The sequence below is a fragment of the Dasypus novemcinctus genome, chromosome 19, assembly GCF_030445035.2.
Source record: "Dasypus novemcinctus isolate mDasNov1 chromosome 19, mDasNov1.1.hap2, whole genome shotgun sequence".
Classification (NCBI taxonomy): domain Eukaryota; kingdom Metazoa; phylum Chordata; class Mammalia; order Cingulata; family Dasypodidae; genus Dasypus; species Dasypus novemcinctus.
Genome location: NC_080691.1, coordinates 16,260,455 through 16,286,686, shown reverse-complemented (window position 1 = coordinate 16,286,686; position 26,232 = coordinate 16,260,455). Strand labels below are relative to the sequence as shown.

At 51.5% G+C, this 26,232-nt stretch overlaps 1 protein-coding gene across 1 annotated transcript; it reads left to right on the top strand.

Annotated features, from left to right (window-relative positions):
* Window positions 1-24,318, top strand: BRI3BP (BRI3 binding protein). Its single transcript, XM_058281221.2, has 3 exons — window positions 1-283; window positions 8,288-8,390; window positions 19,498-24,318. The coding sequence occupies exons 1-3, from the start codon at window positions 80-82 to the stop codon at window positions 19,917-19,919; spliced, it is 729 nt and encodes a 242-aa protein (XP_058137204.1). The 5' UTR covers window positions 1-79; the 3' UTR covers window positions 19,920-24,318.
* Window positions 24,319-26,232: the final 1,914 nt, after the last annotated feature.

Sequence of the window (26,232 nt, the reverse complement as noted above, 5' to 3'; positions counted from 1 at the left end):
CGGCGGCGGGCGCGGGCCGAGGCGCGGCGTCGGTGCGTGTGGCCGGTTCGCGCAGCCCGCAGCCCGCAGCCGGCCGAGGATGGGCGCGCGCGTCTGCGGGGGGCCCCGGGCCCGGGCGGCGCTGCTGCTGCTGCTGCTGCTGCTGCCGGGGCTGCTCTCGGGCGCGCAGGCGGCGCGGGGCCGCGGCGGCGCCGACAAGAACAGCCACCGCCGCGCCTCCGCCACCTTCTCGCAGAGCGTCGGCAGCCTGCTGGGCGAGGACAACGTGCGCGCCGCGCAGAAGGTGGGCGCCGGGCCCGCGTTCGCGGTCACCTTGCGGCGGGCGCCCGGGGCGGGCCGGGGGCGCGGGCGCCGGACAGGGGTGCGGCCTGGCCTTCGGGCTCCGGGCGTCGGGCCTCGGGGTGCCCTCTGCCTCGGGGTGCCCTCTGCCCCGCGCCGCCCTTCCCCTTGGCCCTTGCCCCCGAGCACGGCGCGCCCGCGGCCGCGCCTCCCATTCATTCCTGGAGCGCGTCGGCCGAGCACCCATTATGCGCCAGGCCCCGCGCCCGCCGCCCAGGGGGCGCCCTGCCCGCGCCGCGCACCCCGACCCGCCTCCCCCGAGCACCTCGGGCCCTCCTCCTCCTCCTGCTTTCGAGCCTTGGGTTTATTTATTCTTCCTTAGCTGGAAAAGAAAGGGCGCGAGGCCGTGGGCTCTGCTGCTTGGGCCACTTGGCAAAGTGTCCCTGTGGAGCGCCTAGTGCGCCGGGCCTTTGGCCTGGGTCTTCCGGTTCTGGGGGGCTGAGTGGTGTGGGGCGCGCAGGGGGCTCTCCTGGTGGGCCCCTGGAGCTGGGTGCCCTAGGTGCAGCTTTCTAGGCCTTTCTGCCTTGGAGCGCCCAGGAAGGCGGAAGTTCCTGGGGAGAGTTGCACGTGGCCGTGGGTTAGCTCTGTTCCTCCCTTAGTTTTAACCCAAGGGTTTTGGAGTCGTGAGAAGTTCGGGTTCCAGTCTTGCCATTACCACCTTCTTTGAGCCTCCACTTCTTTATCCTTTCAAGGGGGTAGTTAAAAAGAATACCCCTTCTGTATGAGGTTGTGATAGGCCTTAGTGCTTTGTGGCCCGGGGATTGGCTGAATTCCTGCTCGCCCTTGTTCTTTCCCCGCCGGGGTGTAAAGCAGCAGGCTAGCCCTGCTGGAGGACTCTCAGGGTTCAGTGAAGTTTACTGGTGTCTGAGAGGGAGGGAAAAAAACAACAACTTGAGAGCACATCACAGTGGCCAGAGACCCTTACGGGTGATGGGCGAGGCTGGTGTGCTGGGAAGCGCCTGGGCATGGCTGGGTGCACTCCCACGGCAGGTACCCAGGCTGCCTCTCCCAGGGAGGTGCAGTTCCGGGAGGGAAGCGGCACTGTGCACGTGGCCTGGGGAGGAAGGAGCTGGGCTCAACACCTGATCACAGCAGAGGTGGCCCTCCAGGCTGCCCAGGCTTAGGGGGTGCCAGGAGACTCCCCTCGGACCCCTGCCTGAGCAATTTGAAGGCAGAAATCACTTGTTTAGCAAAAGTCTCTTGGAGCAGCGTATGCTGCAGGAGCCCGCGGGGACCTTCCAAAGGTGAACAGAGGTGAAAGACAAAATGGCTATTTAAGGGCTTAGCTGCTGGCTTCGGATCAAGGAAAGGGGTGTGCTGTGGCAAAGAATCTGAGAACGTGGGAGTCAGAACTCTTATTGGGGTCAACGGGGTTTGCGCAGGTCAGGAGAGGTGAAAGTACTAGCTTTATTTGCTCTTATTTGCTAACTGCCTTGGCAGATAGGGTCATTCTTTTAATTATTATAACCCTGGGAGGCAGGTGTTCATATTGTTTCCATTTTACAGATGAACAAACTGAGGCACAGAGGGGTGAAGTGAGGGGCTTCATGTCAGCGAGAGGCGGAGCAGGGATTTGAACCTGGGGCCCACACTCCTAACCCTCACTCTTCTTCCTGCCTCATGACCTCGTGCCGGTCCCCAAATCAGGATGACACTGAAATGACTTATTTTATTTCCTGCTGAGTAGCCCGACAGCCCAGGCTAGGGGGAAAATTGTTTTGTTCATTTTAACTAGAAAAAAAAGGAGCGACTGTCGTTTTCGGTGTGGCTGGGTTTAGGCGGAGAGCCGCGCCGCCGTGTGTGACGTGAAGTTTGAGGGTGTTTAAAGGAACACCCGATACTGTAATCTGGGGTTGTCCAAAATAAACCTGTGACCTTCGGATTTGGGGCATGAGCTACAACAACCGAAAGGTGGAAACAGCCCAGGTGTCCATCGCGCAGGAGCGGAACAGCTCAGCGCGCTCTGTCCGGGCGGTGGAATATTATTATTCAGCTGTCAACAGGAGTGACGTTCTGGTACATTCTACAATGTGGCGCCATCTTAAAAACATGGTGCTGAGTGAAAGAAGCCCGACGCAGAAGGCCACCTATTGCGTGATTCCATTTATAGGAGCCGTCCAGATGGGGCAAATCCACAATGAGAGAAGCAGTAGCGGTTGGCAGGGGCGGGGGGTGGGGAGCGTGGGGGGCACCGCTCAGGGGCCTGAGGTTTCCGAACCGGGTGCTGAAGTCCTGCAACCAGGCAGTGGTGAGGGTTGCACAGCAATGTAAGTGCAACTCAGGCTGTGAATTGTGCACTTGAAAATGGTTAAAACGGTAAGTTTTGTTAAGTGTGACTTACCACAATTTAAAAAAAATTATTAAGCACCTCCTATTTGTGAAGTGTAAGTCAAACAGAATACCAGTCTTCAGGGAGCTTTCCTGGTGTGGAGGGAGGTGAGGGACAGACGCGAATACGTCAAGAATAAATAAAACAAGGTTGGTTCGTAGTGATAAGTGCTAGTAAAAAAATCAAACAGGGAGACGTAGTCGTGATGATGGGTTATTTCTTTCCAAGCGTGTTATGTGCCTGGCACTGTTCTAAGACGGAGGACCTCATTTTACAGATGAGGCAGTTGAAGCTTAGGAAGCTTAACCCTCTTGCCACAGGTCAGCTAACTGGCGATAGGGAACTGGGGGACCCCAGGCTCCTAAGCTCTGTAAGGGCGAAAATGACTGGGCCAGAGAGGCCCCGGCGTGGCCCCGACATGAACTGGCCTGCAGGAGGAGGTGGGGGGGCAGCATGAGCAAAGGGCCTGTGGCAGGGTGGGCCTGGTGTTCCTGAGGGCCAGAAAGAGGAGGTGGGGGGTGGGCTGGGGCAGGGCCAGGGCCAGATCACGCAAGACCTTGGGCTTTGACAAAATAGACCAGAGGGGGGGCGTGGGCACAAGAAAAGCGTTTAACGGTCAACAGGAACAGGGTAGAGGAGGGAGACAGGGAGGGGCTGCACGTGCCCTGCCTGGAGGGTTAGGTTCAGGAGGATGGGCGGGCAGAGAGGAAGGGAGGGATGGGGCATGGGGCATGGGGCAACGTTCACGGGGGTTGCCTCTCCGTCCACCTGGCCTTCGGGTGTTATCAGGGAGTACAGGATGAAAAATGAACTTGGACCTGTGGGGCGGGACATCCTGAACGTTAGGCAGAGCAGCTAGCCTGTTTGCCCTTGTTCTTTGGCTTTTGTTTTAGTTTTATTTTTTAAGAAGCCTTTAATATTTATAGAGATTTTCAAATAAGGTCACGGTTGCATGGAATGTAATTTCCAGTAGTTCTAAAGCTGAAAAACTAAAGTTGCTTCCTCCCTCTGAACCCCCCTCTCTCCCATTCCCCATCCCCAAAGGCCCCAGAGTCTGAGCGTGTAGAGGCATAAGTATATAGATCCTTGCCCCCCTGGTTTTGCAGGTTTTGCGTTAGGTATACTGTTCTGCACCTTCCTCTTTAAAAAATTTGTATATTTTGGGGGGCCAGGCCTTATCAGTGCATTAAGCTTTGCTCGGTTCTTTTCCAAAGGCTGCAAAGAGATTGTTGTGGAGCTGCACTGCCGTTTGTTTAACCCACCCCAGCGGTGGACGTTTTGTTGGTTTCCTGTCTTTTGCCACTCGGATCGGGGCTGCAGGGGAGGTCCTTATACATTGCGTGTGCACATGGTCAAGGTGACCGGTAAATTCTTAGAAATGGACTTGCTGAGTCAAAGAGTGTGCGTTTTTACAGCTTTTAGGTGACCTGTAATTTGTGCTCTGAAAGCAAGTACAATATACACCGTGGTGGATTGTCACAAACTGTGACTGCACTTTGTGACCAGCGGCAGATCTGGAAATGGAACTTTCCGTCCCCTAGGAGCCCTTCCGTGCTCCTTCAGTCACTCCCTAGGGGGCCCACTCTCCTGACTTCTAGCGGCGTAAATTCCTTTTCTGCACAGTTCTGGTTCCATGTGCAGTTTTAATTTTGAGAGAGGTTATTAGATTTTCCTCTATAAAGAGTCAGTACCAACAAAAATAAAACAACAACAACAAAAAAAGAGTTGCTGCCAGTTTACTCTCCCACGAGCCACATTGGAGAGGCCTGGTTCCCGAACCCTCTACAACCAAGCGTGTTAGTGAACTTTTTGATTTTGTTGTGGATGAGTTAGGCAATCTTTCATTTATTCAGAATCCATTGGTATTTTCTTTTTCGGGAGCTGCTTGTTGTTTTTTTTTTTTTTTACTTTTTAAAATTGACTTTCTGGTTTTGTTTCTTTTCAGTAGGTTTATTTTATACTTTGAGGAAAATAACTTTGACCCTTCCTGTCCTTTTTTTTTCACCAACATTTTATAAGTTTTTATTTAAAGGTGTTATTGATATTATACCTCAATAGACTGCACATAAACAGGGTGTGCAGTTAGATAAGTTTTGACGTGTAAACACCATTATCAAGGTAATGCTTCCCTCACTTTTGAAATTGTGCTGATGTGTATAGAACATAAAATTTGCCGTTTTAACCATTTTTAAGGGCAGTTAGTTCAGCGGTATTAATTCCATTCCCAGTGTTGTGCCATCACCACCATCCCTTCTCAAAACTTCCCGTCACTCCGAATGAGAGCTCGGTCCCATTAAGCAGTCGCTCCCCATCCTTCCTCCCCACAGCCCTGGGAGCTCGAGTCTTCTTTTCTGTCTCTGTCTGAATTTGCCTTTGCTAGATACTTCCTCATCTAGATTCCATCACAGCATTCGTCCCTTTGTGGCTGGCTTATTCACGCAGCGTAGCGTTTTCAAGGTTCATCTGCGTTGTGTCAGGAAGTCCTCTAACTTTATTTCAAAAAATTTCAAACTACAGAAAAGCTGAAAGGCTAGGATAATGAGTCGCTGTAAAGTCCTCACGTAGAGGTGCTCACTTTTTCCCCCAAACTCGTTGTTCTTTTTCTCTACAAATACACAAATATATACTTTTTTCTTTGGCTGAAGCATTTGAAGACCTGACACTCTCCTATGGAACCCCGGCCCCCAAGGAACTTAAATTTGATACCATAATATTTTGTCATGTACAGTCCGTACTCTGACATTTCCATTTTTAAAAAATCCAAGGCCCAATCAAAGATTGCTCATTGCACTTGTTTCTCTGTCTTCTTTTGTCTCTCATTGGCCCCTTGCTTTCTTGGAGGGTGGGATTGGGAGGTTTTTATGTCATTGGCATTTTTGAAGCGTCCAGACCAGTTGCTGTTTTTTTTTTTTTTTTTCAAGAATTCATTTATCTCCCCCCCCCCCCCCCCCCCCGCCCGCCTTGTCTGCTCTCTGTGTCCATTTGCTGTGTGTTCTTCTGTGTCCACTTGTATTCTTGTCAGGGGCATCAGGAATCTGTGTTTCTTTTTGTTGCGTCATCTTGTTGTGTCATTTCTCCATGTGTGTGGCACCACTCCCGGGCGGGCTGCACTTTTTTCACGCGGGGTGGCTCTCCTTACGGGGTGCACTCCTTGTGCGTGGGGCTCCCCTATGTGGGGGACACTCCCGTGTGGCACGGCACTCCCTGTGTGCATCAGCACTGTGTGTGGGCCAGCTCCACGTGGGTCAAGGAGGCCCGGGGTTTGAACCCTGGACCTCCCACGTGGTAGGCAGACGCTCTATCCGTTGAACCAAATCCGCTTCCCTTTTTTTTTTTTTTTTTTGGTAACAGCTTTATTGGGATAAAATACGCATACAGTGTGATTAACCCGTTGAAGGTGTGTACAGTTCAGGTGTTTTTAGTATTTCAAAGAATTGTGCAGCCATCACCACAGTCATTTTTAGAACATTTCCATTACCCCCAGAAGAAACCCTGAACCATTAGCGTCCTCATCTCCCCACACCTCCAGCCCCGGGCAGCCACCAGTCTGCTTTCCGTCTCGCTAGGTTCGCCTCCCCTGGACACTTCCCGTGTGGAATCCTAGACACGTGGCCTTTGGGTCTGGCTTCTTTTCCTGGCATGTCTCCAGGTTCACCACACGCAGCAGAACCTCATTCCTTTCCACGGCCAAGTAGCATTCACCATGTGGTAGGATCCGCCGCTCATCGCTGCTCCCCCGGTGTGTCCTTGGTCTTTAGTGCTTGCAGCTTGGCAGTTTTCTGGTGCCGAGGACGATGCCCTTGCAGGACGTCTGGGTGTCCCCAGCTCCGTCTGAATACTGGGCGTCAGCTGGGGCTTTGAACATTTACCGTGTGCTCAGGTGAGTGCACCTTTCACATGAACGACCCCTTTTAATGCTCCAATCACAACATGCAGCGAGTACCGTCACCCCCATTTGTTAGCTGAAGAACTGGCGCCCGGGGCAGAGCTTTAGGATATTAACAATTTGCTCACAACTGCCCCATAAGTAACTGGCAGAGCTGGATTTGAACTCAGGCAGCCGTATCCCCAGGCCTGCACTCTGAATCGCTAGCACAGCCGTGAGCTCCTCTCCTGGTTGTGGCTGCCCCTGGTTTTCCTTTCTCCCCTCTCCCAGGGGAGCAGTCTGGTCAGGACATCCAGTTTAGCCAGCTCACTCTGAGGTGTTTATTCTCCACTCATGAGCCAAACACCATGTGTGCCAGAGTTTTGGTGGAGCTCTGTCTAACAGCAGGAAGTCAGAAACAACCTAAGTGTCCATTAACGGGGGATTTCCTACATGGCTGTAGATGCAGTATCATCTCAGAGAGTACGAGGTGGCTTTGTGCCATCCAAGGTTGAATGACTCCTAGATAGAGTATGATGGGAAGCGGATTTGGCTCAATAGATAGAGCATCCGCCTACCATATGGGAGGTCCAAGGTTCAAACTCAGGACCTCCTTGACTCGTGTGGAGTTGGCCCATGTGCAGTGCTGACGCACGCAAGGAGTGCCGTGCCACATGGGTGCCCTCCGTGTAGGGAAGCCCCACGCACAAGGAGTGCGCCCCGTAAGGAGAGCCGCCCAGCGTGCAAAAGTGCAGCCTGCCCAGGAATGGTGCCTCACACACACAGAGCTGACGCAGCAAGACGACGCAACAAAAAGAGACACAGATTCCCAGTGCCACTGACAAGAATAGAGGCAGACCCAGAAGAACACACAGTGAATGGACACAAGAGCAGACAACGGGGAAAGGGGGGAGAGAAAGAAAACAAAAAGATAAGAGTATGAGATGAGAAAAGCTGCAGACCTTTGAGCACGGGCTGCCGTGAGTGGGGCAAGAGCCGCAGCTGCCATCATTCACACGACGCGTCTTAGGCAAGAGAGACAAGGGCTGGGTAATGGTGGGCACGGGTGGCAGGGTCACCGGGTGGCCAGGTGGGAGGGGGGAGGCTTACTTGTGGCTGAATGCCCGTTGGTGGTTTCGGGATCTTTCTCCCTGTGTATGTATCACTTATTTACTGCTGCGTGTTAAAGTGAGATGGGGCCGCCCCTCCTCATCCGAGCACTGTGGTTCTCAAACTCTGGGTGCCGCAGGCTCACCCGCGAGGCGTGGCGTGGAAGCCGCGGGCAGGCCAGGTTTCCGGGAGGTGCTGACGCTGCTCTGGCGGGAGCGGCACTGTCCCCGCACTCCGCGTCACTCCCTTGCGGCTTCCAGGGGAGGTAGGCTGGAGGCAGAGACCCCCACCCTTTAGAACCGAGAAAGGAGAACTTGCCAGAGGAGCGGGCAGCCGCAGGGCTCCGGGCGAAGGGGCGCCAAGCAGTTTTGCAGAGAGCTCCCGTCTCCCTCAGTCGCGCCGCTCGGCCCGTCGACGGGTGGCGTCATCTCCTCCCTCCTTTCTCCTGCCCAGCAGCTGATGAGCCCCAGCTTGGGCTGCGACCCCCTGGGCCACGAGACCACCCCTGGCGTGGCGTGCGCCATTGGCGCGTTACTTTCGTCCGTTGCCGTGCGGTCGGCGGAGCTCGTGCCTCCGCTCGACGCGGCTGGGGGGGCGGCTGGGTGCCGGCTGACGTGGCAGTGACCGCTGTCTTGTCTCTGCAGTTTTTGACCAGGCTGACCGAGAGGTTCGTGCAGGGCGTGGACGTGTTCGTGGAGACAGTATGTAAAGTCTGGATGGAGCTTTTGGATGTCCTTGGACTTGACGGTAGGTGTCTGGTGAGACGCTGCTCAGTTCCAGCGGTTCTTCCGGTGTGGACTGGCCCCCGTGGCGGGTGGCACCCGAGGAGTCCGGGTGGTTGGGGCAGCAGGCACAGGAACGGACAGTTAATGTTAATGTTTGTGTGTGAACGTGTGTATAAATGGCTGAGCTCACAGATACTATTTAGGATAAGGCGGGAGAAGGTTGTTTTCTCCACCCCTGGTGAACCATGTGGACCGGAAGCGCAGTTTTCTGGTTTACTGAGATCCGTAACAGAAGCCGCTCTAGTTATTAAAGCAGAAAGGGACTTAAGAGTCGGGTGCTCCCTGAACCCCCAGAGGGCAGAAGGAGTAAGGAGAGGATCCCTGACCGCTGCCAAACTGGGCTGGCTCCTGAGTTTGAGGATGCGCGAGTTGAGCTCGGAGTCAAGCGCCACGAAGCTGCTTCCGCCGCCCCAGCAAGGATGCTGCGTGCCCTGCAGCAGGAGCGCCCGGCCTTCCTGCAGCCACGCGCCGCTCCCGCCCCATCGAGGGCAGCCGCCGGGCGGGCCTGATTTCTGTCCAGTGCCTAGCTGCAAGGGAGTCTGGAGGCGCCGCTCTCGGCTCTCCAGCTTCGGCAGGGCCAGAAGGAGCTGGGACGGACGCCGCGAGAGCCTGGCCACGAGACGTGCCACGTCGGGCAAGAGTCGTTGAGGGGCCGGCAGATGCTGCCCTGCCCGTATGCATTTGTGGTGCCTCGTTGGTCATGTCTGCAGCTGCGAAGAGCGCCCCTAGCGCCCACGGTCCCACCCTCCCCTCGCTTCTGAGGGGCACGTTGAGGTGTTTACGTGGCCAGGCCAAGGCAGTGAGGCAGAGCAGCTCTAGAACCAAACCAGGTTCTCCTGCCTGAGCGTCCAGGCCTTCGGCCTCCAGCCGCCCCCACCTTTGCACCCCACCTCCCCAGGCAGCGCTGCTTTGCTCCCCACCTGCGGGGACCGGTGGCAGGCTTTCAGGTACCTTCTGTGGGGGACTGTAGCACCTGTGCAGAATCACTACTGCGTGCCGGCTTGACGCCCCGTGAGGTCTTGCCTTTCTAGTTTCTTCAGAGGCTCCCCTCTGCTGCCAGGACGGGTCACCTGGAGGCCGGGGCCGGCACCCGCGTCCTGCCCTCCTGCCTTCTTCATCAGGCCGAGGCCCCGTTTCCACTGGGTCCCCTGCAGGGTAGCCCCCCTAGCCGGTGCCGTTTTCCAGCCCCACCGCCCTGCCCCAGGCCCCACCTCTACCGCCAAGACGTCCGCAGGAGCCTGTGTCGGGGACCCCAAGACCACCCCCAGAAAAAAAAAATGAAATTAAAAAAATGAAAGGACCACTCCCAGGTTCGATGCTTCGCCAGGAGGAGGCCTCCCGGTGCCCGGCACGGCGCCGGGCCCATTGCCGGCTAACCACAGCAAGGGGGCACAGAGCCCAGCCGGGCACGCCACGGGGTCCCTCATGACGTGCTCCGTCGCCCAGCGGTGCCTGTGCCGGCACAGGGAGCCTTCTAAGGAGGCTCGCCAGCGGCTGCCCGGGGTTTCCACTGGGGGCCGGTCAGTGGGCACTTGCCTGGCACGCGTCAGGGTTCCAGATTCCCAGCAGGAAAGCCGACATCCGGCCCGGACGCAGGGAGCCCCCCTTGTTGGGGTGCTCGGGGAGCCTCGGGAAAGCCACGCTCCCAGGACCAGCTCATCCGTGGACGTGCAGGCCCAGCTGTGGGCAGCCGTGGGGTGTGCCGGCTCGGCCTTCCCTGCACCCTCTAACTGGGATTCCTCTCTCACCTCCTGCGGTGCTTTCTCAACAAATCAGCCGGCGTGACTTTTTAAAAAAACATGAATCAGGTCATGGCGTTCTCCTGCCTAACGTGCCCGGTGACTTGCAGTGCACTTGGAGTGACTCTCCAGGCCACACTGCAAACTCTGACGTGGCCAGGGTCTGCTCCTGGGGCCTTCCCACCCCTTCCTGCAGGCCAGCCCCGCTTGCCCCTTTCCCACTCCGGGGACCCAGGCTGTGGCCTGCCACCCCTCTGGTGTCTGTGTGCCCTGCCTGGGGTGCTCGGGTCTTTCCTGCCCAGCAGGTCTGTTACGCACACCTCCTCCAGGAGGCCAGCCTGACTGCCCCATGCAGGCAGCCTTCCCGGGGCCCTCACCCCCCTCCACTGCCGCATCCTGCTCACTTGTCCTCGCCTGATCATTGCCCGCCGACCTCTGGGATGTCAGCCCCTGCCCGCGGGGGTCTTGCCGCCTTCAGGGTGTGTCCTCAGCTCCCTGCTCTGGGCCTGGTGCCAAGGGGCCCTTTGTGGGTAGGAGCTGATGACCGCTGGCCCTGCTGCTTTAGCCGCCATGGAGGGTCGAATCGTATCCCCCCACAAAGGCTCGCTCTAGCCCTAGCCCCCAGCACCCGTGAGTGGGGCCTAATTTGGAAATTGGACTCTGCAGGTGTAGTTAGGATGAGGCCACACTGCATCAGGGTGTTCTTAATCCACTGCCCGGTGTGCTAAGGAGTAGACACAGACGTAAAGAAGTACAAAGGGAGAAGACGGCGTGTGAAGATGGGTGCTGCAGCCGCAGGCCAGGAGAGGGGCTGCACAGCTCCCTGCAGGTGCAGAGGGCGCGCCCGCCCGCAGCTGCTTCCCAGACTCTGGCCCCCAGAACTGGGAGACGAGAGCGGTCTGTTGTCTTAAGCACCCCGGTTTGTGGTGATTTGCTAACGGCAGCCCCAGGAGGCCAGGAACCCCTCTCTAGTCGGCCCTTGATGCCCCACTTTGCAGATGAGAAACCGGAGCTGAGTGGGGCGCCCTGATTCACGCTGTCCCTCGTGAGCGCCGTCTCCAGCCTGGAATCGTCCACTTCGACCTCTGAGGGCCGTGGCGGACTCTCGGGCACCTTGCGCCTGGGCGGAGGCGTGGGGGCTGCGGCACGGCCAGCCAAGAGGGCGCTTGCAGCAGCCGCTGTCCCCCAGGGCCACTCCCGGTCCTCCCCCCGGGACTTGGCTGAGTCGGTGCACAGCCCGAATCTGGCCATCGAGTGCCGTCCTGCTCAGAATCCACGGGTGCCACCTGCCTGGGTAAACTGCCGGCGCTTCCATTCCTGACCAGCAGGCCCCGAAGAAGCAGGCCTGATGCAGGAGGTCGTGTGCGGCTCGGCCAGGAAAACTGCGGCGCAGAGCAGGCTCCGGTTCGTGGGGGAGGATGGGAACTGAGTCACCGCACGGCAGAGCCTGCAGGCTGTCAGTGTCCCCGTTCGGAGCAGAGCATCTGGCACGTTCTAGAGGGAAAGGAACTCACTTACCTGGTTTGATACCGTCAGCTTCAAAGTCTCCGAAGGCCTTTGCAGTTTGTTTCTTAGGCTTAAAGTTTGAGTGTGCAAAATGCTTTATGGGCCATCGAATATTCAAGTCTGCTGTTCTGCTGCAAAATCTTGCTGTGAGCACAATCCTTGTTTCCTTCTGCAAAACTTTTCAGGGTGCTGGTTAAAATGGGGACTCCTTAGTGCAGTAACATAAGGCAGGTCAACATTAAGAAAAGCAAAAAGAAACAGATGAAATGATTTTTTTTTTTTTAATTGAGCTACCAGGGCTGGGGATTGAACCTGGGACTTCATCAGTGGGAAGCCGGCGCTCAACCACTGAGCCACATTGGCTCCCCTAAGTTGGCTTTCTGGTCTGGTTTGCTTTTTTAAATTTTTTCAGGAGGCACTGGGAACTGAACCCAGGACCTCCTGTGTGGGAAGCAGGCACTCAACCTCTCGAGCCACATCTGCTCCCTGAAGTGAAGTTTAATAAGACATTATTTTACTGGATATACTCAATATTACCCCCCCAACTTGTAATCAGTGTAACAGGGGTTACCGCAGCGCCTTGCTTTTTTGGTTCCAAACTGTATGGGTTGAAGCTCGTTCCCCCAGGACCTCAGGATGAGGCCTTATTTGGAAATAGGGTCCTTGCAGATGGAATTAGTGAAATTGCAATGAGGTCTTTCTGGAGCGACGTGGAACCCTAACCCGACGTGACCCACGTCCTTGAAGAAGCTGAGGGCAGACACAGAGACTGGGACAAACGGGAAGAAGGCCACGTGAAGGTGGGGTGGAGACCAGAGCCACGCAGCCATGAGCCAAGGAGCGTTGAGGGTGGCCGGAGACCACCAGGGCTGGAGGGGGAGGGGGCGGAGACCACCAGGGCTGGAGAGGCGGGGGGAGCCGCCCTCGAGCCTGCGCCACCTGGACTTCTGACTGCCAGACAATGCATTTGTGTGTCGTAAGCCCCCCGTCTTGTGGTTCTTTGTTACGGCGGTCCTGGGAAATGACACACTCGCCTTCAGAATCAGCATGTATTCTCCACTCACACACCTCATTTCAGATTGGCCTCCTTTCCCGTGGTCAGAAGCCACATGTGGCCAGCAGCTGCCATGCTGGTCAGCGCAGCCGTGGCCCCACTTAGACCTGAATGGAATCACTCTGCCAGGAGACGGAGCAGTTGTCCAGGAGTCGAGGGACGGACCTGAGGCTGTCATCTCGATCGAGTTCTTAGTTCCTCTGCAGCCTCGGAGGCCACTTCCGACAAAATGCAGACGATGTCGGTGCTGCTGGGCTGGCGCGACCCGTGGAGCCCCAGGACGAAGCAGATGGGCTCTGGGAGCCAGGCCCCCTGGATTGGAACCCCAGCCCTGGCTTGTCCTGGCTGCAGGACCCTGGCAAGCACTCGTCCTCTGTGTCCCTCGAGGCCGGGCCATCGCCTGGACGGTGCCGCTGAGTGCATCGGCACGTCGTGACAATTGAACGAGCCCACGGGCCCCCTGCCCAGAACGGCACCTGACCCTCGGCGGACACTCGGCAAACGCCGAGGACCACGTTGTCGCAATGCAGAGACCCTCCCGGGCTCGCTCTTCTATGCCGTGGGCCGGCTGTAGCCAGCCGCAGCCCAGAGCCGCCGACCCTGCTCCGCTCGTGAGGACAGTACAGGACGTGCATTGACACACAGGCCGGCCCAAGGGCAAGTCTGTGAACTTGATAGGACCTTCATGGAACATAAAATTAACCATTTTAAAGGGAATGTTCCGGAGGTATGCAGTGCATTCACAGTGCTGTGCATCTCCCACCGCTGTCCCATTCCAGAACGTTGATGTGGCTCCAAAATGAACCCTGTCCGCATCGGCAGTGCCCCCCCCCCCAGCCGCCTGTCCCCGGCGACCACTGCTCTGCGTTCTGTCCGTGGATTTGCCGCTTCTGGGCATTGCACGTTGAGGGAATCACAGTACGTGGCCTCCTTTGTCTGGCTCCATTCACCTAGTGTGATGTGTCTGACGTTCGTCCGCATTTCGACATGGGTCAGTGCTTCACTCCTGTTTAGGACTGAATAATACTCCCTTGTACAGATGAGCCTGACTTTTAAATTAAGTCTGCATCATTGTAAGGGAGGAAATCCAGGGTCCCGTTCAGGATCCTTAGGGTCTGGGGAGTGAGCGCACATTTTACTGCCCTTCCTTAGTGGAAGTGGAAGTTTTTTTAAGTCACTCGGGTGGAGTGGAGGTTAGACTTGTTTCTCGTGCAGTGTTCCCTTAGGTGTTTTTGTACATAAGAGTGTATGTTATGTCTCTTTGGTTATGTCCTCCAGTCCAGTGGTTCTCAAAGTGAGGTCTGAGGAACCCTGGGGTCCCTAAGACCCCTTTGGGGGAGCTCTAAGGCCCTCCCTTTTCCAGCACCACCTGGGTGAGGTCAGCTGCTCCTTATGTACTTGAGCCACACCAATATAGAGCAGCAGGTTGGTGCACAGATTGGGGGATGCAGCTCTCTTCTGTTGAGCCAGACTTTAGAGTTGCAAACACTTAAAATAGTGCCTGATAGCAGGTGTGATTGTTTCGTAAAATGAATTAAAGAAGGTCAGTCTTTTAAAAGTACTTTTAGTTTCTAGTAGAGTTAATATCCTCATATAGAACACACACGAAGAAGAGCTCTTGGGGGTCCTCGGGAATATTAGAGCGTGGAAAGGGGTCCCGAGACCAGGTGTGACAGCGTCATCGTACGCAGGGGTTAAGTTTGGAAGTAAGCTCCCAAATCAGAAACCACGTTGAAAGGGGGGGCCCCTCCTCAAGCCCATGGAGTGAGCGCGTCAGGGCTCTCCCCCCGCAGGAGCTTGGAAAAACCAGGAGGAAAGGGCAGAAGCATCTTTCTCAAAGGTCCAGAAAACAGCAAAGGATGCATAACTAAGAGGGCGCCACGAGGAAACAGAACTTGAACAATATGATGTGCAAGTTAGACATACAGAATGTTGCACCCAAACTCGGCGGGTATATACGTTCTTCTCAAATGCCCGTGGGTCTTTCTCCAGGGTAGACCTCATGCTAGGTCACACTGCAGCTCTCAGTAAATATAAAAAGATTGAAATTATACAAAGCACCTTCTCAGGTCATAATGGAATGAAACTGGAAATAAATAATAAACAGGAAAGAGGTAAATTCACAGATATGTGGAGGCTAAATTATACCCTCCTAACTAATCAGTGGGTCAAAGAAGAAATTGCAGGTGAAATCAGTAAATATATTGAAACATGAAAATGAGAACACAGCTTATTAAAACTTATGGTATATAGCAAAGCAGTCGTGAGAGGGAAAGTTATCGCCCTAATTAAAGAAGAAGAACTAAAATCAAAGATCTAGTGCACAACTGAAGAAACTAGAAAAAGAAAAGCAAACCAATCCCAAAGCAAGCAGAAAGAAAGAAATAATAAAGATTAGAGCAGGGAGTGGATGTGACTCAAGCAGTTGAGCACCTGTTTCCCACATGGGAGTTCCCAGGTTTGGTTCCTGGTGCCTCAAAACAAACAACAACAAAAAAACCCAGCTCTGGAACTGATGTGGCTCAGTTGTTGAGTGCTGGCTTCCCATATACAAGGTCCCAGGTTCAATCCCCAGTCCTGGTACCTAAAAAAAAAAAGAGATAAGAGCAGAAATAAATGAAATTGAGAACAGAAAGAAATAAAAAATAGAGAAAATCAACAAAACCAAAAGCCGGTTCTTTGAGAAGATCAATAAAATGGACAACTTCCTAGCTGGACTAACAAAAAGAGAAGGTGCAAATGAATACAATCAGAAATGAAAGGAAGCAGCAAAAAGACTCAAATACCCCACAAAAATAAAAAGGATCCAAAAGAGAATATTATGAGAAACTGTATGCCAAAAAACAAGACAACCTAATTGAAAAGGACAAATTCCTAGAAATGAATAAACAACCTACACCGATGCTTCAAGAAATACAAGAACTTAATAAACCAATCATTTGAAGAGATTGAATCTGTCATCAAAGAATCTCCCAATAAAGAAAAGTTCAGGACTAGATGGCTTCACAGGTGAATTCTATCAAATATTTTGAAAAAAATTAACACCAATCCTGTTTAAACTCGTCCAGAAAGTGGGAGAGGTGGGAAAATAATACAACACATTTTATGAAGCCAACGTCACCCTAATACCAAAGCCAGATAAAAACACTACAAGAAAAGAAAATTACAGGCCAATCTCTGTAATGAACATAGTTGCAAAAAATCTCAATGAAATATTTGCAAATCAAATCCAACAGTATGTCAAAAGACTGATACATCACAACAAAGTGGGATTTATTCTTGTTGTGCAAGGCTGGTTCAACATAAGAAAATCAGTCAACGTAATATACCACATTAACAAATTGAAGGAAAAAAAATGTGATAATCTCAATCGACCAGAAAAGGTGTTCAGCAAAATCCAGCATCCTTTTTTGATAAAAGCACTTCAAATGATAGGAACAGAAGGAATATTTATCAACCTGATAAAAGACATACATGAGAAACCCACAACCAAGATTGTACTCAATGGGGAAAGGTTGAAAACTTTCCCTCTAAGATCAGGAACAAGACAAGGGTGCCCATTGTTAAAACTGTTATTCAACATTGTACTAGAAGCTACAGCAATTAGACAAAAAAAAAAAGGCATCCAAATAGGAAAAGAGGAAGTAAATCTCTATTTGCAGATGGCATTATCCTATATTTAGAAAATTCTTAAATGTCTACAATGAAGCTACTTGAGCTAATTAATAAATGAGTTCAGCAAAGTGGCAGGATGCAAGATTAACACGCAAAAATCAATAACTTTTCTGTACACTAGTACAGAACAATCTGAAGAGGAAATCGGGGAACATTCCATTTACTATTAAAATAGCAACAAAAAGACTCAAATACCTAGGAATCAGTTTAACCAAAGAAGTACAACCTGATAATACTGCTAAAAGAAATCAGTGAAGATCCAAACAAATGGAAAGACATTCCGTGTTCTTGGATCGGAAGACTAAATATTGTGAAGATGTTGATCTTACCCAAACTGATTTATAAATTCAATGCAATGCCCATCAAAATTCCAACAGCCTACTTTACAGAAATAGAAAAGGCAATTACCAAATTCATTTGGAAAGGAAAGTACACCCAAGTAGCCAAAACATCATAAAAGAGCAACATGGGAGGAATTTAACTGCCTGACCTGGGAACGTATTACCCAGCTACAGTGGTCAAAAGAGCGTGGTATTGGCATAAAGATAAACTCATCAATGAGTGGAATAGATTTGGGAGTCCAGAAATAAACCCTTACCTCTATGGCCAAACATACCAAGTCTATGTTAATGGGACAAAACAGTCTCTTCAACAAATGGAAAACTGGCTATCCGTAACCAAAAAAAAAAAGAGGACCCCTATCTCACTTCCTTGACAAGAGGTACACAGAAGCTGAGGGACTTGGTCACCACCAGACCCGCTCCAGAAAAGATGCTACAGAGAGCTCAGCCGGTTGGAAGGAATGGGCACGAGATGATAATCTGGGTAAATACAAATGCAGTACTATTGTATTTTTCATTTATAATGCCACTCTTTCCTTCCTGTGGAAAGGAAAGGAAAGACCAATGCATAAAATGTAACGATCGATCAGTGGTTTTGGACTCATAATGTATAAATGTGTAATTTGTTAGAAATACATAAAGCTGGGAAGTCAGGTGTATAGGAAATAGTTTGTAGTATATGCTATTGAAGTTAAGTTAGTATCAAAGCAAATGAGATTGTTCTAGATTTAGGATGTTAAATTTAAGCACCGTGATAACTACAAAGGAAATAATGGACAATAGAGACAGAAATTAGCACACAGGTTGTCAAGAGCGGGAGGCACGGGGAATGGGGAGTTGATCCGAAGTGGGTAGAAGACTTCTGTGGGGAGACGGAAAAGTTTTGTAATGGAAGTTTGTGACTGTGTGCATCCCACTGAATGGGTGCCGATTCTCAGGGCCATCTCACACCGCCTGAGTCGGACGTTCTCGGGTGGGGCCCGGCGACCCGGGTTTCCACGAGCCCCGTGGGGGCGTCACACGCACGCTCAGGTTGAAGCACGGGGGTAAATTAAATGCACCACGGCTGCGGCTGTTCAGGGAACACGTTAGACGACCAGATGCAAAAACAAGACGACACTTTCAGAATGCCAGCGTCGGGGACTCTTCTAGATTAAAGGAAATTAAAGAGGTGTGGCCTAGTGCTGTGTGCGAACCATGATCGGGTCCTGGCTGGGCAGATGGTGACAGCTGTAAATATCACATACGAAGGAATTATTGATGTTCTCAGGTGTGATGATGTCATTGTGATTTGAGGCGAATGCCATCTTTATCCTTAAAAGGTGCATTATGCAACTGAAAGCAGGAGGATTGCATCCAGTATCCATGTGGAATCTAAGCCTCCTCTTGACATAGGTGTGGAATGGACACAACCAATCCAAGGTCCACAGAGAAAATGTGGCATTGGTGTGGGAAAAGTGGCCATGGTGGCTGCTGGGTGTGGGGAGTGGGAGGAAGAGATGAGATGTGGAGGCATTTTCGGGACGTGGAGTTGTCCTGGGTGGTGCTGCAGGGACAATTACCGGACATTGTAGATCCTCCCAGGGCCCACTGGATGGAACGTGGGAGAGTATGGGCTATGGTGTGGACCATTGACCATGAGGTGCAGCGATGCCCAGAGATGTACTTACCAAATGCAATGGATGTGTCATGATGATGGGAATGAGTGTTGCTGGGGGGGGAGTGGAGGGGTGGGGGCGGTGGGGTTGAATAGGACCTCATATTTTTTTAATGTAATATTTTTACAAAATGAATAAAATTTTTAAAAAGAAAAAAAAAAGGTGCATTATGATGTGTGCATATGGAACATGATGTATCTTCCAGATGGTTCAGGGAGAAAAACCTAAATAGAGAGAGAAAGCAAAATAGGGCCAAATGTTAATTATTGTTACACCTGGGTGGTTTAGGTAGGAGTGTATGACTGTTCTTTCAACTTTTCTGTTTGAAAATCTCCACCAATCAGGCGCAAAGAAGATGCAAGTCCTTCCTTTCATGGAAGATCTTACTCACCTCCATTTGTGCCTACCATTTAGGATCAGGTTTGGCTGTGAGTATCAGAGACCCAAAGTAGCAGTGGCTTAAGCAAAGGGGAAGCTTGTTTTTCTCTCATGTGAGGGTTCGCAGGTAGGTGGTTACGCAGGTATGGCGGCGTGCCGCTGCTCGTCCTCAGGACCGAGGCCGCCTCCATCTTACCGCTCCTCCGTAAGTGGCCTCCCTGGGCTTCCCCTCCCTCGTGGCGCAGTAGGCTGCTCCAGCTCCAGCCATTGTGTCCACATTCCAGCAGGAAGAAGGAGCGGCAGAGGGCCCCGTCTTGGTACTTTTAGGTTCTTTTTGAAGCTGTCGCAAAGCCCTTTGCTCAGCTGTCCTTGGCGAAAGCTTCGGCATGTATTTGCAAGGGAGGTTGGGGAATGTCTTTGTCCTAGGCGGCCCTATATCCTAAAATTGGGCGTTTGTCACTAGGGGAGGAAGGACAGTTGGCAGGCTCGGGCACACTGACAGGCGTCGTCAAGGCACCGTGTGGTGGGCAGTGTCTGTGTTCTAAGGGGCTGCCCTCTGCCTGGCTCGAGGTGCTCAGGGCACAGGTTAAAGGGGCGGCTTACTTCCGTCCCTCGGGCGACTGCAAAGCCGGAGGGCCGCCGGGTCGCCCGACCCCAGCGTGCCCCGAAGCCCCGGCTCCCGGGTGACCAGGCGCTGTCTCTCTGCTCTGTCCCGCAGCCTCGACCATGTCGCAGTACTTCAGCCCCGCCTCGGTGTCCAGCAGCCCGGCCCGCGCCCTCCTGCTGGTCGGCGTCGTCCTCCTGGCCTACTGGTTCCTGTCGCTGACGCTGGGCTTGGCCTTCGGCGCGCTGCACCTGGTGTTCGGCCGCTGCTTCTGGGTGGTGCGCGTCGTCCTCTTCTCCCTGTCCTGCGTGTACATCCTGCACAAGTACGAGGGCGAGCCCGAGAGCGCCGTGCTGCCGCTGTGCTTCGTGGTGGCGCTCTACTTCATGACCGGGCCCATGGGCGTGTACTGGCGCGGCGGCCCCAGCGGGCCCAGCGTGGAGGAGAAGCTGGAGCACCTGGAGAGCCAGGTCAGACTGCTCAACATCCGCCTCAGCAGGGTGCTGGAGAACCTCGACCACACCAACGACAAGTGAAGGTCAGCCGGGCCGCCGGGGCCCCTCCACCAGCGCGCGCTCCCGGGAAAAGAGGAGGCGAGGCCAGACCCCCGACCACCCTAATAAACGTGACTGAGCAGGAGGGCGGCCCCTCCAGGGTGTTTCTGACCGCGTGGCGGCTCTTAGGACGCGTGCCAGGAGTTCACAGGCCATTTATGTAGAACTACACACCGGGTGTCATCCACGGGAAAATATTTTTTAAACAAAGGATATAACCACGTTAGCCGCACAGGACGAGAAGTCGACCTGTGCGTAGAGCATCGAGTTCATTTTTCAAGCATTTAAATACATCTTTTGTAAGGTTTTTTAATAAAGGTGGATTGAGTCGCGTTTATTAAAACTTTGAAATCAAAGGGAACAATATGCTCATGGGACACTTTTAGAAAAGTTTCAACACAAGCACTTGTTTTCGCGGCTTGGGAGATGGTGGGTGAGGTCTGCGTGAGGTTTCTCCCGTCTTCCAAAACTGTGAGCTTTTGTTTGTTTTTATTTTTGGTCGCTGTTGACTCAGCTGATGAATGTCGTCACTTCTAAATGTGGACAGACGACAAAACCTCTTTTGGGTCCTAGATGCCAGCAGTGTCCCCATCAGTTCCATTTTTAAATGAAGAAATCCTTATTTGTGGGAAACCTGAGGTTTCTTTCCCTCTGTACTTCGATATTTTTTTAACCCCAGTGATCTGTAAAGGAAATGGGAACACTAGGCAAGCAAATGTCTTTGAGGCTGGATACCAAGAGCTCCCTGGGTAGGCACCGAAAATCCCCCAAGAACTGACTTGATTTCCCAATTTAGCCATTTGACACTAGGCTGTATGTGAAGGATGCACCATTGAGGGCTTGTTGTGGATTGGTTTCATTTTGTTTTGTGTTTTTTTTAATGATTTGTTTCATTTTGTGTTTGATTAACTCAGGACCTTAGGAAGAAAACAAACTGCAGCAGCAAATCACATTTCTGCGTCTATTGTTGCTTATACAGCATTCTCAGGAACAATAAGCAGCAATAAACAAGGCTTCTAGGTCTGCATCCCCCCACACACACACTGAAGTTTTTACAGTACGTTCGTTTGGTGCTTTTTGTCGGAAGTCTGCTGGGTCCTCGTTTTTGGTGGTCCTTGGGGGCAGGCAGTGGAACCTGCGGGCACGGCAGCTCAGTGGGGGGTGGGGGTCCTGGAAAAAGAGCCCTGCAAGGCTTGGGGCGGAATTCCTGTTGGTAAGCACCAGCCAGGCAGGGCAGGGGCACGAAGCCCCTGTTTTCGCAAACCGCGGTTCTGAAGGCTCTGGGCCCCGGGTGTGTCCGCGACCCTTTTCTAACCCACCGACGTTTCCCAGCAGGTTCCCCCTGCAGAGCCCCTGCACTGAGCTTTGCAGGGACCCCCGCCAGATCGGGGAGAACCAGGATGTTACGGCCCAGATACCAGGTTGAAGAAACTTTACTTGTCTACCAACTCTGGGGAGGTGTTTCTGAGCTGTTTTTGTTGTCTTTTGAGGTACTGGGGCTGGGAACTGAACCCAGGCCCTCAAGTGGGAAACCGATGCTCACCCACTGCGCTGCACCGGCTCCCCTGAGTGGGTTTTTTTCATTTATTTGTTTTTAGGAGGTAGTGGGGATCGAACCTGGGACATTGTACGTGGGAAGCAGGCATTCAGCCACTAGAGCTACATCTGCTCCCCTTGTGCAGTTTTATTTTTGGTTGCAAGTGTCTGGGAACCAGAAGTAGATATTTTTGAGGCTGTTTTAGAAACTTCTATTTTTGAGGTGCACGTAATGGGACCCCAAACTTCTGAGTTTGGTTCACTTTCCAAAACACCTACATGATCTCTGGGATTTGCTTGGGCAACTTTTTTTCCACAGGCATTTAAGACACATGCTTCCTGGATTGAAACCATTCCATTTTTGTCGTTTAGAAACTTCGAGCTGAATCTGTTTTAGCAGAGGGTATCAGTCACTCCAGGGAGCTGTGTTGCCCTCCTCCCTTAGTGCATCTGACTGCACCTCGGGTAGGAGCCCCAAATTGCTTTGTTCGTGTTGGCCGAGGCGAAGGCGGTGTCTGCACAAAGCCGACGCCAGCTCCTGCCTTCACGCCTTCTGCGCCTCCCAGTCGTCTGCCCAAGTTTAAGTCTTAAATCTCACACCCCTGCGCACATCCCCACTTGGCTCCTTCTCCCACCCCATGCGCAAAACACAAAGGGCACAGTGTGGTTTCGGGGCCTAGGTCGGAAAACCATCTGATTTCTACTAAATTTGACGGAGACACGTGTATCTGGGCACTTGTAAGTATTCCCTGGTGGATTGAGACTACAGCTGTCCATGAAAAATTGAGAATATGTGCCATTTTTTCCACAATTGGGTAAATGTAGTCCGAGACCCATTTTATAGTTTGATACACTCAAGTGAAAAGATGTCTACTTTTAATGGGAGAACATACAGGTAATTCAGGTCATCGATTCAGGGCAGAATGTTTTTTGAAATTCATTCTGATTGGCGTCCTAGATACCAGGTCTGAAAATGTCTTTTTTTTTTTTTAAATTAAGGAAGTTGTGAGTTTACAGATTATGCCTGAAACACAGGCTTTCCATACATCACCCTATCATTAACACTGTGAATTGGCTTGGTACCTATGTTCCAATTGATGAGAGCACATTTTTATAATTGTACCATTAACCCTAGCCCCACAATTTAACTTAGGATTCATTGTTGTGCAGTTCCATGGAATGTCTTGATTTTTAACAGATAAATTTAACTTCAGGAATATTCCTAACCTCTACTAGTTTGGGATTTTTTTCTTTCTCTATTCCATGGAAGATTGTAGGGTGTTTGGCCTCCCCCACCCCATCTCTTTCTTTTTCCTCTTTTTTGTGTGTAGAAAAAAATATTTTTCTACCATATCTCATGCCCAGAAGGGAAATACCGTTTTCTCTCTTCAGGGCTGTAGAATATATTTGTGCAGCCATCATTAAATATGACCTACACACACGATGAAAACTACCGTGGCTTCAGGATGTCATCTTCAAGTGAATCAGTGTTAATTTCCTGGTGCTTCAGTATCACGAGAAATACCCGTTTTTCCAAGAAGAGAAAATAGTAAGGAAAGGAAGAGGACCACCCGGCGCCGGTGGCGGGGTTGGGGATGGTTTGGGGTCTGCGCGTAGCTCGTCTCCCCCCTGCCGTGCTAGCAGGGCAGGCACGCGCTGTTCCCGGCGCGCTCTTCTTTCGTGAACACGTTCTCCAGCACGTCAGGACTACCTGCCTCCTGGGTTTTTTTGCTTCACGTTTCGGTCCCCATGTCATCTCTGGCAACGGAATTTCTCGAGCGCTCGCTTTGTCGCTAGCGGGAATCCAGGATGGCATCATTCCACGCACCCTGGGCCACCGTAAGGCACTTGTGACGAGTGTCGCCTGCCTTACGGCTTGGCACGACCTCTCCCCGTGGGTTTCGCGTGGGCCGGCTTGACTGCGCTCCAGCTCTCCTCATCCCCTCGGTGTCGGGAGGAAGCCCTGAGGCTTCTAAGGGGCCGGCCTTTGCCCCCTAGCCCCCGTGTTTTTAAAATAACTTAAGACCATAATGCAGAGTTCTTGTTTATGGCCATTTGAGTAGTTGGATCTTTGCTCCTCTCTTGTGAATAATAGAATTGTTATCTTTTTTGCAGGGCGTAACACAGTACTCGTAGGCGCCCGTCGAGGTGGGCTAGGCTCTGGGGTACACGCGCAATCGCTCAGCGTGTCGCAGCATTCTGTGCTTTGCTCTTCAGTGATTCCTTGTAACGTAGGCCGTGTACCAGTACCAGTTTTTACCTTGTGGTGGCACAAAAAGCTGATTGTCATTTGCATCGTCTACCGAAACCCCGTGGTAGTGAATGGCCTTATTGACCGTATGTTCTAATGTCTTTTTGCAAATCTAAAGGTTTTATTGTAGTGTCACTTTAATACCTGCATGTGTGTTAAATCTCTGAATCCCGCGTAATTAAATTGATTTCTTGTGATGGTGATTAGTGCACACTTAAAATCCAGCGAAGCAATTATTTCCCTCTTCCTAACTGGAAATCATTGTGGGGTATGGGACCCGTTATCGACACTATATTTATGATTCAATTCCTATTTTGTGTATCTGGTTATCAATTTTCTATAGCATTTAAGTTGACACAGTGGTGTGTATGTGGTGTGTGCACCTTAGCTCTCTGAGCCTTGGAAAATTGATCCTACAAATATCACACGGTAGACATAAATATAATAAGGCTTATTATTTTTTTGCAAAGTGATATATATACTTTTTATTTATTAAATCACTGGCTTTGGTATTAAGTAGAGATATTTGTAGACTGATTTCAGAACAGAATTAAAGTATTGTGAAAATTACAGCTCAATAAACATTTATTGTAATTTTGTTGTATGAACTTCCTAAATATATTTCGTCACTTTCAGCCAAGTATCTGTGGAGTTTCCCCAGTTTTGACATGTAACGGTGATTCTCTTTTCCAGTCTGAGAAGAGTCATAATAAAATACTGAATTCAATGTTCAGTTGCACATAGGCTTGCCAGATAAAATACAGGACACCTGGATAAATTTGACTTTCAGATAAATAACTTTAGTCCCAAATATTGTAGAAACTTATACTAAAAAACCATTTATTGGAAGTGGATGTGGCTCAAGCTGTTGAGCTCCCGTTTATCACGTGGGAGGTCCTGGGTTCGGTTCCTGGTGCCTCCTAAAGAAGACGAGCAAGTCAGTGAGCTGACATGATGGGCAGGTGTGGCAAGCTGACACAACAAAATGATGCAACAAGAGACGAGGAAATCATAATGAGAGATCAACAAAGCAGGAAGCAGAGGTGACTCACGATTAGGTGCCTCCCTCCCACATGGGAGGTCCTGAGTTCAGTTCCCAGTACCTCCTAGAAAGATCATACAACAAACAGACACAGCAAATGCAAACAATGAGGGGGTGGGGCAAAATAAATTTTTTAAAAAAAATCCTGTATGTCTATCTAAAACTCAAACTGGGTATCTTGTACTTTTTTTTTTTAGTGCTTAAAACAACACTTTTATTCTCTTACAGTTCTAGAGGTCAGAAGTCCCAAATCAGTCTCACTGGGCTGCAACCAAGGTGTGGGCAGGGTGTCCTGGACTTTTATTTGCTAAATCTTATAACCGTAGCAGGGTAATGCAATTGTGGTAAAATCCTCCCAATGTTTTGGGTGCTTTAAGTTGTTTATTTAGCAAATACTTAGGAATGAATATAAGGAGAGTACAGTCACATTAAATATACCTGAGACTCAGTAGTACTTCTCCTGATATACCTGTTGCAGAGAAATTCTCACATCGGTCCCATAGGGGACAGTTTGAGGCTAGTCATTATGAAATTATTTGGAGGCAATCTGAGTCGCCCATCACTGGGAAAGTGAGCAGGTTAGAGGTGGGAATCGTATACCGTGGGGGAGAGTGCAACAGTCAGTAGCAATGAAAACAGCGCTGGGTGAGGAAGTAGAAGCCAGAATGAGATATAAAAACATTGTCCATTTGAGTAAATTAGATAGATACACGATTCAAATAATCTTGTGAGAACACAATAAAAAAGCTTTGCATTAAAATAGCAGTGAGGGAAGCGGCTGTGGCTTAATCAGTTGGGCTCCCGTCTACCACATGGGAGGCCCTGAGTTTGCATCCCAGGGCCTCCTTGTGAAGGCAGGCTGGCCAGCAAGCGCTGCGGAGAGCTGACTCAGCAAGGTGACGCAACAAAAATGGGAGACAAGCAAAAGCACAAAGAGCATGCAGTGAATGGACACAGCAGACGGCAAGCAAGCTGCAAGGGGGGAGGGGAAATAAAAAATACGGACAGAGAAGAACGCACAGCAGATGGACACAGAGAGCAGACAGCACACAAAAAGCCACAAGGAGGGGGATAAAAAAAATAGTGGAGTGGGGCCTGGGTGGCAAAGGCACTGGGGAGGAAAGCTAAACACCATGGGGGATCTTGGCCAGAACGGCAGGGTGGCTGTGCGTGGGCCAGGGAGCGTGACGGGCCTGGCCCTTCACCCACGGCATCGGCTTGTTCCCAAGGGAAGGCGATAGTGCCCTATTAATTTGAGCTGGAAATCACGCCCCCATCCAGCCTCGTTTTCAGCCTCACCAGCTTTCACCACCCCGCCTGCTGCTGCCAGTCTCAGCCAACACGAAGCTTACCTAACCTCTAGGGCAGCCAGGTATTGCCACCCCTTACTTTTGTACCTATTTCCCAACCAAGCCTTCCCAGGCTTTGTTTTGCTTTGTTTCCTAGCGGCTTGATCAAGGAGTGAC

What these genes read in the sequence shown, in the direction of transcription:
- BRI3BP (XM_058281221.2), top strand. Translation starts at nt 80, where the DNA reads ATGGGCGCGCGCGTCTGCGGGGGGCCCCGGGCCCGGGCGGCGCTGCTG. An exon ending in ACGTGCGCGCCGCGCAGAAG is followed by an intron (nt 284 to 8,287) that starts GTGGGCGCCGGG and finishes TTGTCTCTGCAG; the next exon opens with TTTTTGACCAGGCTGACCGA. An exon ending in GGATGTCCTTGGACTTGACG is followed by an intron (nt 8,391 to 19,497) that starts GTAGGTGTCTGG and finishes TCTGTCCCGCAG; the next exon opens with CCTCGACCATGTCGCAGTAC.